Here is an 18,578-nt window from a genome sequence, read left to right as displayed (position 1 = left end):
ACGACTTAGAAGCAGCCTGGAAACAACCTGCATCGCCTAGATAAGGCCTAGAAACAACCCAGAAGCAACCAGATTAGTCTTCAGAATCGTCCAGTTTCGCTGTTTCAAGCCTTTCGCGGCTTAGAGCAAGCCTCGCCATATTTTTTTATTCCGTGATGAAATTATGTAGCTCTGTTCACCTACAAGAATCCACTAAGTGTGGCGTGAAAACTACATTTTAACGCGATAGCGTTAAAGAGCTCGTATCGCAGAAATTCCGCCGTCGGCGTCGGTGTCGGCACCGTAGGTTGTGAGCGAAAAATCATCCTCTTGTCCGTGACTGAAAAATCGAAAAAGCTGCAAATAAAATAAATAATAAAAATGTTAGGTCCGAGTGAGAATCGAACCCAGACCGTCTGCGTGGCAAGCAGGTGTTCTACCGCACAGCCACGCCTCTTTTTTTTTTTCTTTATTACCGCACAGCCACGCCTCTGCTTGGAGCCGCACTGAAAGTAACTTTCATGCTTCCCAAAAATACGCGTCCTGTATAAAGGTGTCACAGTACGAGATGTAATATCGCAGTAATATTACGTGGCACAAGCTTACATTGCCATCGGGCATCACACCACGTCAATATCATAACGACTTGGTGGTTTAAAGACAGCCACCCATTAAAAAGGGCACATACATTACTGCGCATATTCCCTTAAGACCACCTAGTGGGTGCATCGCAACTTTGAAAACGTTTCTCGCGCATAATTGCTCCTGGTTTAAAGCATGCTACCCATTACATAAGGCACACACCTTAGTGCGCGCATTCTCTTAAGCACTCGTAATGTTCGAAGTGCGCACTCTTAAAGGCGAAGCTTAAGTGTCCCCCAATTTTATACATTGCATCGGTGAGTGTATATCGCAGCAGACGGCGGACAAACACGCGTTCGTTGCTAAGGTAGGTGACCGACCGCACCTACCAGGAAGATAGACATGAAGTTAAGCCTCCTCCTTGTGAGGATGACTTTGTCCTGCGTATGCGCAATCTATTTAGCCAGAGTTTGTCGAAATTTGTGGCAGAGATTAACTCTTTATTTTTGGTCTTCAGGCAAGGACGTACGCGCAGCCAGTAGACGCAAGAGGCGACGTATGAAGTCGGGTGCTTTTCGCAGAAGACGACGCCAATGGCGCACAGTCTGGTCTGATTGGCTGCAGTTTGGGTAGCCGAGTGTAGCACTATATACCTAAGCCTTCTGCCCTGCAAGCGCTCGTCTGCACTAAGGCCAGTTAACGAAAATGGCCCTATTGGTGTGCACCATTGTGCTGCCCATTATTACCATTGTCATGCACACATCTGTTTGTATAAGTCATGTTAGACAATTGAGGTTTGTTATCGCAGTTGCAACGCATTCCATGTTTGAGCCGGTAATGCTGTTTTCAGGAGCGTGCTAACGAGTAATAGCGCGGAAACACACCGCCATCTGGCGCAGAATTATTCCTACCCAATGGGCACAATGTATAACCTCGTATAGAGCAGAAATCTTACATTCTGGCCTCCGAAATGCATATACAGATGTCATCAATCTCGGGAATCCATTACGCTTCGTGTGTGCTGCACATCACCGTGCAGTAATTACGCACGAGTGTTGCGAGGCAGTTCCTTGATTAGCTCGCTCGCCTCTCAGAGGCACATTACCTCACAGGCGTGGGTTGCAATCCCAGTGAAGCCGTCGAGAAAAAAATCGCGCTCTGCCAATGGCGAAGCTGCTCTGATGTGACCATGTACACTGACGACGATAAAAGTGTACATTGCGTGTCGTCGGTTACGACTAGGGGTCGCTGTCAAATCGATGGGACTACGAAGGAACGCTATCATTGAGGCACCCTAGATGGGACGGTCGGTCGGTGAGAAATACACAAGACAATCCCCAACCCCCTAATGGATTCCAGCGGCCCGCTAGAGTCCATTACGTTCCATGCAAATGAAAGCAGAAACATAAATGGTCAAATAAAACGTGATTCACCGTACTTTTAGACACACACACACACACACACACACACACACACACACACACACACACACACACACACACACACACACACACACACACACACACACACACACACACACACACACACACACACACACACACACACACACACACACACACACACACACACACACACACACGCACACACACACGAATTACGGCAAATTCTGACGACGACACGCCAAGCACGAAATGGCTGCGCCTGTTCCTGTTCGCGTCTAAAACGATTTCTTCTTAAATATATAACTTGTGGATTACCAGCATCGACTTCTCTCTGCCTGTTTCCACAAGAACCTAGTACTCGGTCGTGAAATGCGGAAAAAACCTTCCTCCGAGGCTGTGAAAATGGACCAGTGTGGACATTTCTGCTATTTGGTGTTCTGTATACCTTGCGCGTCAGTAAGGAATAATTTGAAATAGCACGAAGTCCAGAGCCATTTTGTATGCGTTGTTTTCACCTATCTTCATTTCCCTATGATATCGGTTTTCATTTTGTTTGCTGTATCATCTGCCGCGAAAACAGTTTCTGCCTTTAGACTAAAAAATAGGGATGCGGTCATTCGCGTGCTCCATCACATTTAAAAAGAACGCACGTCTCGTTGTGCAATGATACCTTGTACGCCAGTAAGGAATAATTTGTATTTGCGCCAAATGAGTAAAACGTTTTCTGTACAAATGTTTCAACTTCAACAGCCGACATGAGGATAGGAAAATCGCATAAGGCCACTAGTTGGCGACACAGCACTATTGGCAATGCCTCATTCGGCTCGAGCGGCCATCTTGTAAAGAAGCAGCAATAAACTTAAACTGAAAAAACTAACAATATCTATAATTATACGGACAGGAGCACACCAGCTAATGATGTGCAGGCGTACACTGCGGTAACTGGTCATTCATCAAAAAACGTGCACTTCGCTCGAGGATTCATGCGCGATTTCTCGGGACAGTGGAAGGCTTCCGCGAATCGTTTCGAGTTTTTGAGCGGCACGTTGCACTCGTCGCCCATTGTCTGCGGCCGCTTCGAGCACACGGCGTAGCAGTACGTGAGGAAGAACACTTGTTTGTCCGTGAACGTCTCCAAGTGTTGAACCCTGTAGTCTTCCAGAGCGAGGTAGTCCGACGCCACTGCCGTCATGTAGCTCTGGTAGGCAATCTCCAGACCGACGACTGCCGGAAAGAGGCGCATAGGGCGCCACTCTCCGCCGTACGACGTCGCCCCGACGTTGCAGGAGACCTTCTCGGCGTGCACTGCGGCGGTGTTGGGACTCAGCCAGATGCCGCTTTGACCCATGTGGTCAACCGTGACGCCGATGTCGTCGAAGGTCTTGACCATCTGGCGAGCGGCGAACGACCCCAGGCCACCGTAGATGATCGCGAGCGTGCCGTTCTTTAAGAACAAAGGAGGGTACAGGTCGATGAAAGCGAGCTTCATCATGTTCGGAAGGTACAGGTACATCTCACGCCCAAAACGGGCATACACGCGGATGCTGTAAACGTCGGCGAAGTGCTCGTGGTTGCGCAGTCCGCGATACACCTCAGATGCCTTCACCATGTTCGTAACAAACGTTTTGCCGGCCATGTCGGGGAACACGCTGTACAGCTCGTTGCGTTTCTTTCTCTCGAAAAAGCTGTCGTTCGGCATTATTACTTCGATCATGTTATCCAGCTTTTGGTACGCCATGCGCTTGCTATCGTCGTCCATCCAGGTCAGATTCTTCAGCATGCGTTTGATGTTCTCGTTGACTCTGTATAAGAAGCTGCCGCTGTGTAGGCGGTTTTCGCTCACACCGTAGCGTTCGCCGATGGCCTTGGACAAGCCGAGTAGTCCTAGACGTGAATCCACGTATTCCATGCAGCCGCGATGACCCAGCTTGGAAAGCATTTCGGGTGGACCGTGGAACCTAATGGATGGCTCGCCGTGCACGGCCCATAGGTGCGACTGGATGAACATCCACGACAGTCCGATGATTAGCTGGTCGTGGTTGAATTCTCTCATCAACTTGTCTATACTTCTGAAAATGAGCACGTCCTCTGTGATCACCGTGCTATTAGCCGTCCACGAGAACTGTCTGTCATGCTTGACAAGAAAGCTAAGCCAGAGGGCCGCCGGTACCATTTTTGTCTGGCTGTCGAGGTCGCTCAGCTTGAACCATACCTGACGTGGAGCGTCGTACAGGAATGCCACCTTGGCGAGCAGTATGGCCCTTTCAAGCTTAAGCAACTCGGCGGCTTGTACGTCCACTTTTTCTTCGGTGACTCCGAGTATCTCGTAGTACTTCTTCACGTAATCCTCGTACTCGTACAGTACCCACGCGTGCTGCGCGCTTTGCTCCCAGCCGGCGTCCAGCCGTCCTCGCGAGAAGAGCAACGCCGTGGACTGCCGCACTGCCACAGCACTCAGATCGAAAAGGAAGTTCATTTCCCAGTTGATCGCCAGGTCTACCATGACTTCCAGAGGGTGAACGGAACCGTTGGGCTTTTGCTCGGGCCAAACTAGGCCGACGGACCTGCGAAGATCGGCGAATTCCCGCAGGTTTTGTACCCTCTGGGCGCTCGCCGTGATGCAGCTGTGAAAGAACTGCGTCGCCTTGCTGTCGCGGCCTTTGTCGTCTTCCGACTCGGCGATCGCTATATCAGCGGCGGTGGCCATCATGCGCGCCTCGGTCGACTCTTGGCGATTGGGGTCATCCCAGCGTCCGCACACGAAGCTGTGGAAGTCGGTGCACGGGTCTGCCGCAGGGTTGATGGCGGCGCGGAGCTCCAGGCCGAATCTGGCGCAATCCGTCGTTGTGCAGAGTGCTGTACGGGTCGGAAGTTTCAGCATAGAGAAGTACTTGGCGAGCGCCGCGCCGATGGCAAGGACAGCGGCGCCCAGCAGTAGCACTTTGCAGAACTTGCCCGTTTTTCCTTTGCCGTACTGCAAGAGAGAAAAATTACGGCACCTTGCTCAGGACCGCGAATGATTTACAGAGATGCACTGGAAAGACTCCGTCATATCTTCCCTGCATATATAGCATCGATTTTGGCAAAGTTTGCTGAAATTGTTTCAATGAAAAACAAAACACCGAATCTTTTGACAGCTCAAAATGACTCCCTGCAAAGAGCTTTGCATAATTTTTGTCACTATAAGTTGCATGCGAAGACACAAGTTCACAAGTGTGTAAGTACAAAAGTAACAAACATGTAGCTCTGCGAACTGCAGGTAGCCTGATATACGCCTAAAAATGTAAAGGAACCCACAAACGGGTTTTAATATTTTGTACAAACGTATTGAGCTGGTTGAGCAAGTCCTTGGGATCAGTTGAAGATTATATTATATATGTATGCAAGGAGAAAACCACGTATTTCTACTAATCGATCTGAGGTGTCAGGATGAACGTGCGACCTACGCTGCATCGTCCATCTAATGCTTACGCAACGAGGTTTGCCAAGTAATGTTCACGCTGCTTCGTTGGATTATAAACGCGTCCAAGTCAGGCAGAGCGTGCACACTCGAAGAGCTACAGGCATTGGAAATTCTTTTCTTCTGCTGAGCTCCCTCTCCGCCTCTAGCCTTTATTACCCTCCCCTCTTAAACACTGCTGACTACCGTTCAGGTACAAGCCACAGACACTTGCACTGTTCTCCCTACTTTCGGATATATGTACCTATACCCGCATGCACTTCAGCTTAGATTACATCGATAGATCGATCACTATTGGTTAGAACATAGCGATCAAATCTTTTTTTTTTTTTTGGAGCCGCTATTATTACCTTCTGTCCTATGTTGAAGACCCTTCTGGTCGGCCGCCGTAAAGACCATTTGGACACAGTAGGCACAGTCACCGATTCTGGCGGCTGAGCAGCAGACTGCGAGTATAAAGCAGCGTCTGTGATCCGCCACTATTCCCGAGCAATTACTCTATCGTTGGCTCAATTACGTTGAAAGCATCAGCACAAGCACCAACACAAGCACCAGCACACCTATTTTTTACTACAAGTGGAATCATTTTGATTGATTGATTAATTGATTGATTGATTGATTGATTGATTGATTGATTGATTGATTGATTGATTGATTGATTGATTGATGGCTCGATCGATCGATTGATTCTTGATAGCGCGTTTCCGTACCATAACAAGCGCAGCAGCAGAACTTCCGTTTGAGCAGACACGTCACATATGACGTAACACCACCGCCGTAAAATTTCAATGAAAGAGAAAAAGAAATCTGCGTGCCGTTGCATAAGTATCGCTATTTTTACCGTGTCACTCGTTGGCCCGTGTCGCTGTCGCGGCCAGTTCGGCTGATTTTTTTCCCAACTCGAACTTTTCGGAAGCGCTGTTTGCTTCTCATCTGTAAGATTTGTTCAGAAACGCTAGGGGACACTATCGGTCAGGCGTCCTACTGTACTCGAATGTGTTACCAGTGAATACAAAAACTGAAAGGGTCCCTTAAGCATTCACCTAAGAAGGGGAAAGCCATCTTATTTTCCTTAGTCGATGTATTCATCCTCCCTGCCCCCAACCCCGCGCCCAGCTCCGAAAGCTCTCTGCACCTAACATGGTTTTGCACTGCCTCCAGGATCGGAGGCACTGCAAGCTTTCTGCACCTCATCTGGTTTTGCACGGCCACCGTGATCAGCCCACCTTTGACCAAGCGATGTTATCACGTGGGACGTCACCATGTGACGTCATGGTGAAGTCATGATGAAGTCACAAATTTTCGCGAATTGTGACGTGATCACGTGATGGTGATTCGTTGCATCACTCGTGTTGGCGCCGATGCCTATGGCGCCGACGGTCAATTGTCGCGTTTGGTTATGCATTTAAGGCTTTCTCCCTAAAATGTATACAAAATAACTTAGGCGTGGAGGCACCAAGTGACACTCGGGCACGCTCCGTCTAAATATCCCGAATATCAAGAGGGATCTAGGCAAGCACAGGGCGTAAAACTATACATGCTGCTAATGACATTTGTAGCGTCACAAAGAGAGCGAGGGAGTTCTGCGTATACCTGGGCAATGAAATCGTGCACGTCGTCGCCTGGTGGCTTCGAAGGCTGCGGCGCCTTCAGGGGCGTGGATTCACGGGTGACGTCGCGCGTCGGGATCGGCGGCTCCGGCGTCGGCGTTTTCCGGAGAACCGAGTCATGTGTTACGTCCCGCGTGACGTCCTTGCGTGGCGTCCCCGGCAGCTCAGTCATTGGCTCCCTTCCGAACGTGGCCTCACGCTGCAAGTCCAATAGCTCCGATGTCGGCGTCTTCGCGGGGGTGACGTTGGCCGAGACTTCACGCGATCGGCCTCGCGGCGCTGATGGCGAAGCCTCTGGACGCATTTCCGCCGGCATGCTCGTTCCCGCAGGCGGTTCGGCGCTTGGCTTGCCGCCTGCTTCCTGCGGTTTTTGGTGAGGACAGAGACACTTGCACAACGCCGACACTTTGTTCTGTACTCTTTGTAGGCGCTCGCGTTGTACGTACACTGCAGAGAGATACGATTGGAATAGCAATAGTACTTCGCTATTTGACTATGCCAAAAGCGAAAAAAAAAATTTGCAAGAAGGAAACTCGGGTGGTGGCGCCGCCTTCAGATTCTTGTCGCAAACCGCCGTTGCGTCATAGATTTTGACGACCACTGTTAGGGTCTACATGGCTCTTCATCGGTAAAAGTGAATGCCGTTCTTTGAAAGGACGCCATGGGCTTAACGAGTTTTGGTAAACTTGATTGAGTCATTGCCGAAAATGTTGAACAAGGACAAATCCGTGACCTTATACGGACATCCAGAAGCTAAGATTGTTCGCAAAGTTCAAGATGGGAAATTTGACCTTCACTTGCTTTTCTAATAATGTACCTGCGATGATAATGTTGACAGTACAGATGTCAAAGAACATATGTAAGGTCTGGCGCTGCGACAAGGCGGTTAGATGTCTTTTTCCCGAAAAAGCGCGTCAGGACATAGCCCTGTGCCCGGTCAGCAGCGTCAGCGGCAGGCATCTGACACCTGTGCGGTGCCTTCGGAAGACGTCTCCTGGAAGAAGTGATTGCCTGGCTCTTTAACGTAAACCAGCTAATCGTGAGCAGACAAGCATCTGCAGGTGCTCACAGATCACCGTGAGACAGTATGCCTCCATGGGCTGTTTGGGATGGGCCCGCCCGTTGACCGGGAACACAGGTGAACATGGCCGTGGGATACTACTAAGCTGTTTAAGCTGGGCGGCGCCACCGTTGTGTGTGAGAGTACACCTTGGAAATCTCGTTTGTCGCTCGTTCTCCTCGTCTCTCTCGCGTAGGTGGCTGAAAGACTGCAGAGTGAGAGAGTGAAGACCGTCGGCAGACGAAAATTACAGCCGGCCAATCAGGTCATGATTTGCTTTGAGGGGAGAACGGCGAGAAGGACCAAGTTTTTACATCCTGACTCCCGGCTCCCCACGGGCGTTCTTGTCGTATTAGCGGTGCTCTGCACTTTCGGCTTTGCCAAGTTACGTTGCGATAGTCTCACTGTAAATAACTGTCTGTGTAACTGTGTATATATGTGTGTAAGTCTACATGATTGCTCAAAAGGGTTGGTCTCCTTTCTTGAGAAGTGGCAACAACAAGGACGAGGCAGTTGAAAGACCTTCCAGTCCCTTGAACACCGACAGCGGCTATACGCCAGCTGAGAGAGCCGTGCTCTGAAGAAAAAGAGGGTGAAGTGGGGAGAATGTTGTTTACTATATAAGTCTAAACATATCAGTCCCTATAATGCCTAGTGGTTGGGCTGCAGCAGGAATTAGACCTTAAATAAACCAAGTTTGAAGAACTGAGAACGCAACTACCTACTCGGAATTGTCACGCAGTGCGTAACACTGCTTATGATAAATTAACAAAACGTTGCACCATTCCGGTTGCGTACCTATCCGGCGAGGCGACAAGCCGTGGACACTGCGCGTGTTACCCATGTGACGGTACCCATGTCTCCCAAGTCGGCCCATTTTAACAGCGGAACTCTTCTAGGGCTGGACCTGATGACAGATGAGTGTCCGCGTCGCATGTCACGCTCCGGTATGTAAGATACACCCATAGATGACGTAACTGCCTCGGTGTATATGGCTCTGGGGCGCGGACGAAGCGGTAGCCGCACAGTGAAACGGTGAAGGAGCGGATAGAGCGTGAATAGGGCCTGAAGTCACTGTAGCAGGGGCCGGTATGGCAAGGCCTTTCACACATCCTTTTCCGTGCATATCTACTCTACAAATAACGGAATCACAGACACTCACACAAAATAAAAAAAACGTAACAGAAAATCACGAGGAAAATACAGGAGAACTGCAGTTCCGCTGTTTCTGCAGATTTAACACTGGATGGAACTGGGGCAATCTTTTTTCCATTGACATTGTGCGGTCTGTAATGAGAACACTCGAAAATTCCTGTTTGTATGATGTCCGATGTAAGAAGGTTATAAAATGTGCCGTTTCGTATGTGGCCGAATGTAAGCAAGGGAATTTCTCTTTGTATGTGGCCTATAACGTAAAACGCAACCGAGAATTTCCGTTTATGTGATGCCGTATATGAGCACGCTCAGAGCTTCCCGCTTACAGTACGAGCCCCAATGTAAGAAAGCACGAAAATTCTCGTTTCTTAGTGGCCCAAGTAGGTATGCTTGGAAACGTTTTGTGACTGAGTGCAAGCACGCTTACGAATTTTCGTTTCTATAAGGTTCACTAGTACTGTAGCTTCACGAGGGGCAGCAAGGAGGCTTAGTTATCTTTGAATTTACATGTGCAGCGCAAGATACAACATGCACGACACGTTACGTGTCATCCGTGTTGCATATCTTACGCTGCGTACAATCAATTTAAAGGTGCATGAAGACCGACAAGTCCGGCTCTTTTGTTACCTGTGAGAACGCTCAGCTTGGTTGCAAGCGCCACCTCAATTGGTGCGTGCGAGCCTGATGGCTAATCGCTGGATAAACATGACATCTCTCCTCCTTGCGTATGGACTGACACGTTCTCAGTGTTAAAATCGCCTCAATTTCAGTAGATAGAGGAAGTGTGTTATTACTCCATGAGCAAAACGTATGTATGAGTCTGCGCGTCGTCATAACAAGCAAGGCACAGGATAAGATGCCATATAGAAAAAGACTTTTCGTTGGCCCTCTGTGGAATTTATATTTTTGTCGCGAAACTTACATACCACCGCGTCATCATCCTTTAGTCGTGAAAGGTATACGCATGAAACTTCAAATTCCGAATCATGCGACCTTCATAGTGCCAGAGTCCTTCTGATAGTACTGCTGCTTTGGCCGATGCATTTTAGTAATTCGAAACGTTGTGCGTGATATTTATCTTGCGCTGCAGAAGTCAATTTAAACATGAATAAATTCCGGATATCCCGGCTCTCAGTTTTGTTATCTGTGTTGCGTGCGGTGACGAAGTTGCTCGTTTATTTAGATATATTCAGTGCTGATAATTTACGCATATGTTTATTTTCTTCCCCAAGAAACTCCGAAAGGTCGTGAAGCTGTGCATCTCTGGCTTGTCTACACTTAAGGAGGACAGTGCTATTAACACCCTACCACTACACTGACAATGCAAAATGCTACGTAGACGCTACCTACTACATTGCAGAAAATGTCTAAACACAACAATCTAGAATTAATTCTGAGAAATTCAATTGTAATGAAAGCTTTAATCTTCCTACGTCAGCGAGGCTTCATGTCGACAAAAGGGGAATGACCTTATCGCCTCAACACGTAAGGTTCTATGGCGAAAACCACCTCGACGATACTAAATTTATAGTTAAACGAGGCATCAAGTTCACAGTCGCACTTTCCGTCGCTACACGACGAACACATTCGTCGTGACAACAGCGCCAGCTCCATTAGGACGGAAAACAATTTCTGTGAAGTAATGGTGAGTTCATAGACAAAAAGCAATTGTTAACATATCATCCGCATCCGTCAGTTAACAAAATATCCATTTCCTCCATATCCTACAATTATTACTATATTAGGCAAGATATTCGCGATCAGTTCATTTAAGCTAGGCACTCATTGCGTGTTACTTGCATCGATAATTGTTGTATGGCCCATATTTGATCCTGTTACTCGCGCAGTTCTATTCTGGGCGGCTCCATTGGTTAATAATGACAATATATTTCGCTAAATTCGACCAGACACTGCATAAACGCAAGAACAATTTCCGATATTATAGCAGGTAGTCTGTTTCTCGGCTGTGAAGCTGAAGTAAATACACGCAAATAAATGACCTATAAACAATAGTTTCGACACTATAAATAATAATCATAAAACCCAAGACTCGCCCCACTCGCAGCTGCGGTGGCCGCACTTCGGTGGAGGCGAAAATGCTTTAGGCCCGTGCACTTAGATTCAGGTGCACGTTAAAGAACCCCAGGTGGTCGAAATTTCAGGAGTCCTTTACGGTGTACCTCATTATCATATCATGGTTTTGGGACAAGGCCCGAACAGTTATTATTATTATTATTAAAACTCGCCCCAGTGAACTGCGATTATCACACCCTAATAATCTGTTTGCTCTTGTGACCAAGTGTGCAACAACAAAAAAAGTCGGCAGATCCCACGCACTGTGGGAATCGATGTAATGCGAAGCAGCCAGCAAAGAGCTGCATACGTCGCCTTGTTTGTCCTTGAGCCAAATGAAATAATTCATGCCATGGAATCTAGTCCACCATATATCACATGTTTGTCATGCACGCATGCATGCATAATCTAGTGTACACCATGCCAATGAAACGCATATTCTGGTATATAAATGCATGGGCCTGTCGTTTATGTTCATCACGCACTCGTGTCATGCCATTTAATTTTGGTATATATCACGTTAAGAAAACGGCCGGAAGCGCACCATGACAGTGGCATGTAAATCATACCGTACACGACATGCATAACATGATTCGCATGTTAAGACCTCCCATTTATGTTCGTCATACAGTCACACGCGCAATACCAATTTTGGTGTATATCAAAGGAGCAAAATGGCCGCGAATGCGCCATGAGTGTGGCATGTAAGTCATGACATACATGGCATGCATGTCATAGTTTTCATGTTACCACCTGTTATTCATGTTCTTCATACAATCACATCGCGCAATACCAATTTTGGTGCATATCAATCTAGCGAAACGGCCACGACTGCGCCATGAGCACGGCATGTAAATCATCTCGTACATTTCATGCATGTCATGACTGTCATGTTACCACCTTTCATTTACGTTCGTCATACAGTGGCGTCGCGCAATACCAATTTTGGTGTATACCAAGCTAGCAAAACGGCCGGGAATGCACAATGAGCGCGGCATGTAAACCATGACATACATAACCTGCATGTCATGATTTCCATGTTACCACCTCTCATTTACGTTCGTCATGCAGCCGCGTCGCGCAACACCAATTTTGGTATATGTCAAGCGAGCGAAACGGCACGAGTGCGTCATGAGCATGACATGTAAATCATGTCGTGCATGTCATGCATGTCATGATTTTCATGCTACCACGTCTCATTTACCTTCGTCATACAGTCGCTTCGCGCAATACCAATTTTGGTGTACATCGAGCTAGCGAAGCAGCTGCGAATGCATCATGAGCGTGGCAATTAAATCATGACATACATGACATTCATGTCATGGTTTTCATCTTACCAACTGGCATTCATGTTCTTCATACAGTCACATCGCGCAATACCAATTTTGGTGTATATCATTCTACTGAAACTGCCGCTAGCGCATCATGAGCGTGGCATGTAAATCAGGTCGTACATGACTTGCATGTCATGATTTTCATGCTACCACGTCGCAGTTACGTTCGTAATACTGTTGTGTCGCGTAACACCAAGTTTGGTGTATATCATGCAAGCGAAACGGACGCGAATGCACCATGAGCGTGGCATGTAAATCATGACACACATGTCATGGATGTCATGGTTTTCACGTTACCACCTGTTATTCATGTTCTTCATAAAGTCACATCGCACAGTACCAATTTTGGTGTATATCAATCTAGCGAAACGGCCGCGAGTGCGCCATGAGCGTAGCATGTAAATCATGTCATACATGACATGCATATCATGATTTTCATGTTACCACGTGTCAGTTATGTTCGTCATACAGAAATGTCTCGTCATACCAGTTTTCGTATGTATCCCTTCATTTAAACGGCCGCGAGCGCCCCGAGACCATGTCATGTAAATCATGCTGCACATGACATGCGCGTCATGATTTGCATGTTAGGACCTGTCATTATGCTCGTCATGAACTCTTGTCACGCCGTACCAATTTTGGTATATATGAAATTAACGGAACGGCCGCAAGAGCCCAAAGGCCGTTGAATGTAAATCATGCTGTTCATGACATGCGTGTCATGATTTTCATGATATGACCTGTCATTTATGTTCGTGATAAGGCCATGTTATGACAGACCAATTTTGGTACACATCCGATTAACGGAACGGCCAGGGGGCCCAAAGGCCGTGGAATGTAAATCATGCTGTTCGTGACATGCGTGTCATGATTTTCATGATATGACCTGTCATTTATGTTCGTAATAAGGCCATGTTATGACACACCAATCTTGGTATACATCCGATTAACGAAACGGCCAGGAGAGCACAAAGTCGTAGGCGGCTAGATAGATAGATAGATAGATAGATAGATAGATAGATAGATAGATAGATAGATAGATAGATAGATAGATAGATAGATAGATAGATAGATAGATAGATAGATAGATAGATAGATAGATAGATAGATAGATAGATACGCTCAAAGTCGCAGAAGTTCGCTAAGAAATGCTTCGCATTTAAAAATACACACGAAGAAAGGAATACTTAGACAGTGCTTACATGTACTCCCTTCGTAATTCGTGTTCACTTTTGCACCATTCGAATCAAGAAACTGAATTACCAGCTCTGTAAACCCTCCGTAAGCTCCACTTCACTTAGACACTCATTACATTGCTCACGCATGTCTTCCTAGAGACAGCTGACTGATAATGAAAATATGCAAGGCAACTAGGAAGGAAAGAAGGGCAATTTTTTCGAGGGGCTCGTTTCTTTGTTAGACAAAGCCATCTGAATCCAACAGCATCGGACGCGTAATTTCATGGTTGCTGGTTCGCATTCCACTGATGGAAAGGGCGATTACAATTTACGTTTCAATTTACGTCCTAATTATTAGATGCGAAGCATCTTATAGCGGAGTTCAAACCGGTGGTGGTGGTGGTGGTGTGCGGCGTGACCACCCTTACTGCGCATGCGCATACCCTCTCCACACACCTCCTCTCCACTCCCCCTCTCCACTCTTCCTCTGAACCCCGGGCTAGACATGCCGAAATTCTCTCCTGCGCAACGCCGGGATGAGCGCAAGCGCATGCGCGTCCCCTCTCCCTCTCTCTCCTCTCCTACGCTGCCCGTCATCACATGATTTTCTACGTCATCACATGATTTTCTGCATCACTCGTGCTGAAGCCGCCGACGCGGGACACCGACAGTCAAGTTTCGCGTTTGACGAGACATGTGATGCTTTCGCCTTAATAATGAGAACCATAGACATACCTGAGTAGGCTGCACGTTTTCCTTGCTGCCGGCTTGATCGACGGCAGGAAGCTTTCGCTGCTTCCTCTTCTTCTTGTCCGCGCTAACCTTGGTCTTCGCAGGTGTGGACGACCTCGACGAGGAGGAAGACCCGCGCCTGCCCCGGGCGCCGCGTGAACGGGCGACCGATGCGGGCGTTGAGGGCACCATCTTCGAATCGTCCCTCGACTCGGCCATGCTTCAGCGACGAAGAACAGCGGAAGCCACCAGCGGAGACCTCAAACGCAGGGGTTCGTCTGGAACAGAAAGCGTCCGGGACGAAGCGAACCGTGGGCCTGCTTCTTCTTCTTCTGCACGTGCCTCGAGACAGCGCGCTCAGTGACACTGCTGCGAGTGCACGAGGAAAACACGAAATCCCGCAAAGCAATGATTAAAACTTCACTGCAAAACATTTCATAGGATGCCATTTGGGAAATCACACAGTAGGAGTGGGAGGATTTTCCTCACGAGTTTCAGAGAAACAACACAGGAAAGAAGATGGCTTTTCAAGGGTTCGGTTTTCGTTGTTAGACACAATATTAATGAGAACTAACAGACAAAAATACCAAGGAAAGTATAAGGGATGTTATCTGTAGTAATTGGGATATGAATGTGAAGAAAGGGAAGTGGACGAAAAGATAACTTGCCGCCGGTAGGGAGCTGGCTTTTACGAGCTCGCAGCTGACCAATCATCCCTCGCATACTACCGAAGGCATGTCTGCCAGAACGAGACCATCGTTATGAATGAAGGAAAGAATATTACTTTTAAAGGCTTGTTTTTCTTTGGTAGACACAATATTAATGAGAACTAACAGACAATAATACCAAGGAAAGTATAGGGGTATTATTTGTTGTAATTAGGATATAAATGTCAAGAAAGTAAAGTGGACGAAAAGATAACTTGCCGCCGGCAGCGACCGAACCAATTGTCTGTTAGTTCCCATTAATATTGTGTCTAACAGAGAAAGAACACAGCATTACAGACTGGCCAGGTGCAAATTTCCGCTACCACACCAAAAATTGAACGAGAACCAGGTGGTCTCGTGGCGACAGACCAGAATGTTCCCAAAGCCCGTCACTTTGAATCTCTGTTACCCAGAGCTTCGTCAAGCCGTAAGTTCTGCGAGGTTAGGGCAACCCTGGAACCCGTTATGGGATTGCGAAGAAGGTGGGGTTCCAGACGGGGACGCGTCCTCGAACCCAACGCGCTGGGAGTCTACACTGCTCAACTTAGCTCTCGGGGCCGTACAGCGGGCCGAGGAAGCCGCCAGAGCTCAAGGGCTCGTGGCCGTCACCTTGGGGGGGGATATTCGCCCATATCCCCGAATAACTCGCCGGACTATTTAGTAACGTTGCTCTTCTGCTCACTGGTTTTAACTGATGAGCTGTTTAATAAGCCGACCGTTAGTCCGTGCAGCGGCGAACAGAAATGATCATCATCATGAACCGGCACGCACTCTTCGTCCTCTTCTTCATCTTCTGACCCCAGATCACTTGCGCCGATTTCTCCGACGCAGGTTGCGATAACTCTGATGGGCGAGGCAACGAGTACGGAGAGAAATAAAGAGAGAGAGATATATATAAAAAGATTGAGAAATAAAGATAGAGAAAGAACGAAATTCTGTGGGGGGGGGGGGGGTCTTCGCGAGGCGGGATTCGAACCCGCGTAACCACGACCCTAAGGTGAGCGTCTTAACCACTCGGCTACCCAGGAACGCTAGCAGAGCATAGCATAGCCTTGTATAATATATTATGGCAAGGGGGTGGGAAAGTGAAGTGAGGCTAAGGAGGACAGATGTGAGGGCGACGAGGACGGAAAGGGGGAGGGGAGAACGAGTACAGAGAGAGAGATAGAAAGAAAGGCAGACATAGATGGAAAGAAAGGAATTATGTGAGAAAAAGATATAAGGCGAGAGAACGACTACAGACAGAGCTTCATCGCTTGGTACGCGGCTTTCCAACGCAATGCCTGTACCCCGGGCGCTGCACTGAACATTTCGTGCTATGGTTTCTAATGTGAGCCGAAGACTATTTACGCCAGTGTTTTCTTTTTTTTGCATTTAACCTGCACCAAAGCCCGGCCGCCATGAGCGGAATCGAACGCTCGGCCCCGATCTCAGCAGGGCAAACACCATTAAACTGTCATCGCCATAGTCATTGAGTAGCGTCGTTCTTAGTTAGAAGCAGCATTCCTAAAACCATATGTCGGCAAAAAATGCGAACTTCACTCAGACTCACTCAAGAAATATATTTTGCGCTTAGGGCTCACTCGGACTCAGATTCACCAAACTTTTTTCACAACCGGACTCACTCGGACTCAAACGCACCAAAATATTACGCGGCCGGACTCACTCAGACTCAGACTCATTGCTCGATCTTAGCATGAGGGAGTCTGAGTGAGTTGACTCATGATTCCGTTAGCGTATAATTAGTTTTTTTGAACGTGATGTCAGTGCTCTTTAACACCAATATCTGGCATAATCAGTGCTCTATGTGGCGCCTTTTGATCTCGTAACTTCAAATACAAGTCATCAGTGTTTGCAACCCAGTCAAGATATTTGTATTTTAAAAGCCACTTCTCACACGAGATATCTTTATCAAGAACTTCTTGCGGAAGAATTTGTGGGAGGGGGGGGGGGGGGCGTCAAGGCACCCCTTCCGGTTCCGTAACTCCCGCCTCTGAACAATATTGAGCTCGCGTATTAACTCTAGTGCGTTGAAGTACCTGTGAGTAGATGTGAGTATAAACGTGAGCCGACAGAAGGCTGGCAGTAATGCGGAAGATGAGTAGATAGGACTATAGGTCGTCAAAAATGTGGCGCTCACACAGACTCGCTCAAGAAATATATTTTAACGCGACAGCGCTAAAGAGTTCGTATCGCAGAAATTCCGGTGTAGGCGCCAGCGTCGTTGGTAGTGAGCCAAAAAGCAGAATTGCCCGTGACCGTAAATTAAAAAAGATGGAAAAAAATAAATAATGAAATCCTTCGGTTCCACCGAGAATCGAACCCAGGCTTTCTGCGTGGCGCGCGGGTGCTCTACAACAGAGCCTAGCCATTGATTTTTTTTTTCGTGGTATTTATCACACTGAGTATTATAGTGCACAATAAGAGCACAAATAAAGCAAACAAAAGTACAATCACATAGCGACAATAAGCGCTCAAGCGTTACTAAGGACACACTCGATGGCTAACACAACGTGCAGTAGAACAGTGAGAGTTCTCCACATCGTGTTATACTGGAAAAGTGGTGAGGCTGAACACCTCACCAAGAGGGGGTGGTTATGGCGCTCGACTGCTGACCCGAAGGTCGCGGGATCGAATCCCGGCCGCGGCGGCCGCATTTTCGATGGAGGCGAAAATGTTTGAGGCCCGTGTACTTAGATTTAGGTGCACGTTAAAGAACCCCAGGTGGTCGAAATTTCCGGAGCCCTCCACTACGGCGTCTCTCATAATCAAATCGTGGTTTTGGGACGTTAAACCCCAGATATTATTATTATTATTACCAGTCCGGTCTAAAGTCCATGACATTTATGTAGAGCCACGCCATTGCTTGAAACGTTTTCGGAAAAAAAAAACTCTATATGAATGTGATGTAGTGGGAGGAGTTTCCTTAATGCATGTAATATTGCGTGGCAGAAGCGTAGAATCGTGTCAGGCATCAAAACATGCGAATTGTGCAACGAGTGGGTGTTTAAAAGGCCTACCCGTTACAAAGCGCTCAGACATATTTATACGTCATCAGCAAAAGCATCAACAAAGTGGGCAGCTGCGTAGGTTCGCGCGTTGCCTTACGGACGCGTAGTGGGCCCTTCGCTGATTCGCAAAAGGAAGAATTAAGAAGTAGAGGTCACTGCGCATCTGTACTTCCTCCCCCCGCGGGGACAGCCTGCCATCTCCAGCTGGGAGGACTGGGAGATCCTGCTCTCGTCTGGGGATCCGGCGTTGCAACTTGCTGCGGTGACTCGGGCTGCCGATGTCATCGCGGTGAG

At 47.8% G+C, this 18,578-nt stretch overlaps 1 protein-coding gene across 1 annotated transcript; it reads right to left on the bottom strand.

Moving 5' to 3' along the window:
* Positions 1-2,910: 2,910 nt before the first annotated feature.
* Positions 2,911-14,785, bottom strand: LOC119374304 (neprilysin-1). The gene is made up of 3 exons (XM_037644378.1): positions 14,570-14,785; positions 7,018-7,395; positions 2,911-4,938 (listed from the first exon to the last, which is right to left on the bottom strand). Exons 1-3 carry the CDS (start codon positions 14,783-14,785, stop codon positions 2,911-2,913), a joined length of 2,622 nt encoding a protein of 873 aa, XP_037500306.1.
* Positions 14,786-18,578: the final 3,793 nt, after the last annotated feature.

This window comes from Rhipicephalus sanguineus, chromosome 11, assembly GCF_013339695.2.
Source record: "Rhipicephalus sanguineus isolate Rsan-2018 chromosome 11, BIME_Rsan_1.4, whole genome shotgun sequence".
NCBI classification, from domain to species: Eukaryota; Metazoa; Arthropoda; class Arachnida; order Ixodida; family Ixodidae; genus Rhipicephalus; species Rhipicephalus sanguineus.
Note: the sequence above shows the minus strand (reverse complement) of the source record. Positions and strands in the feature narration are given on the sequence as shown.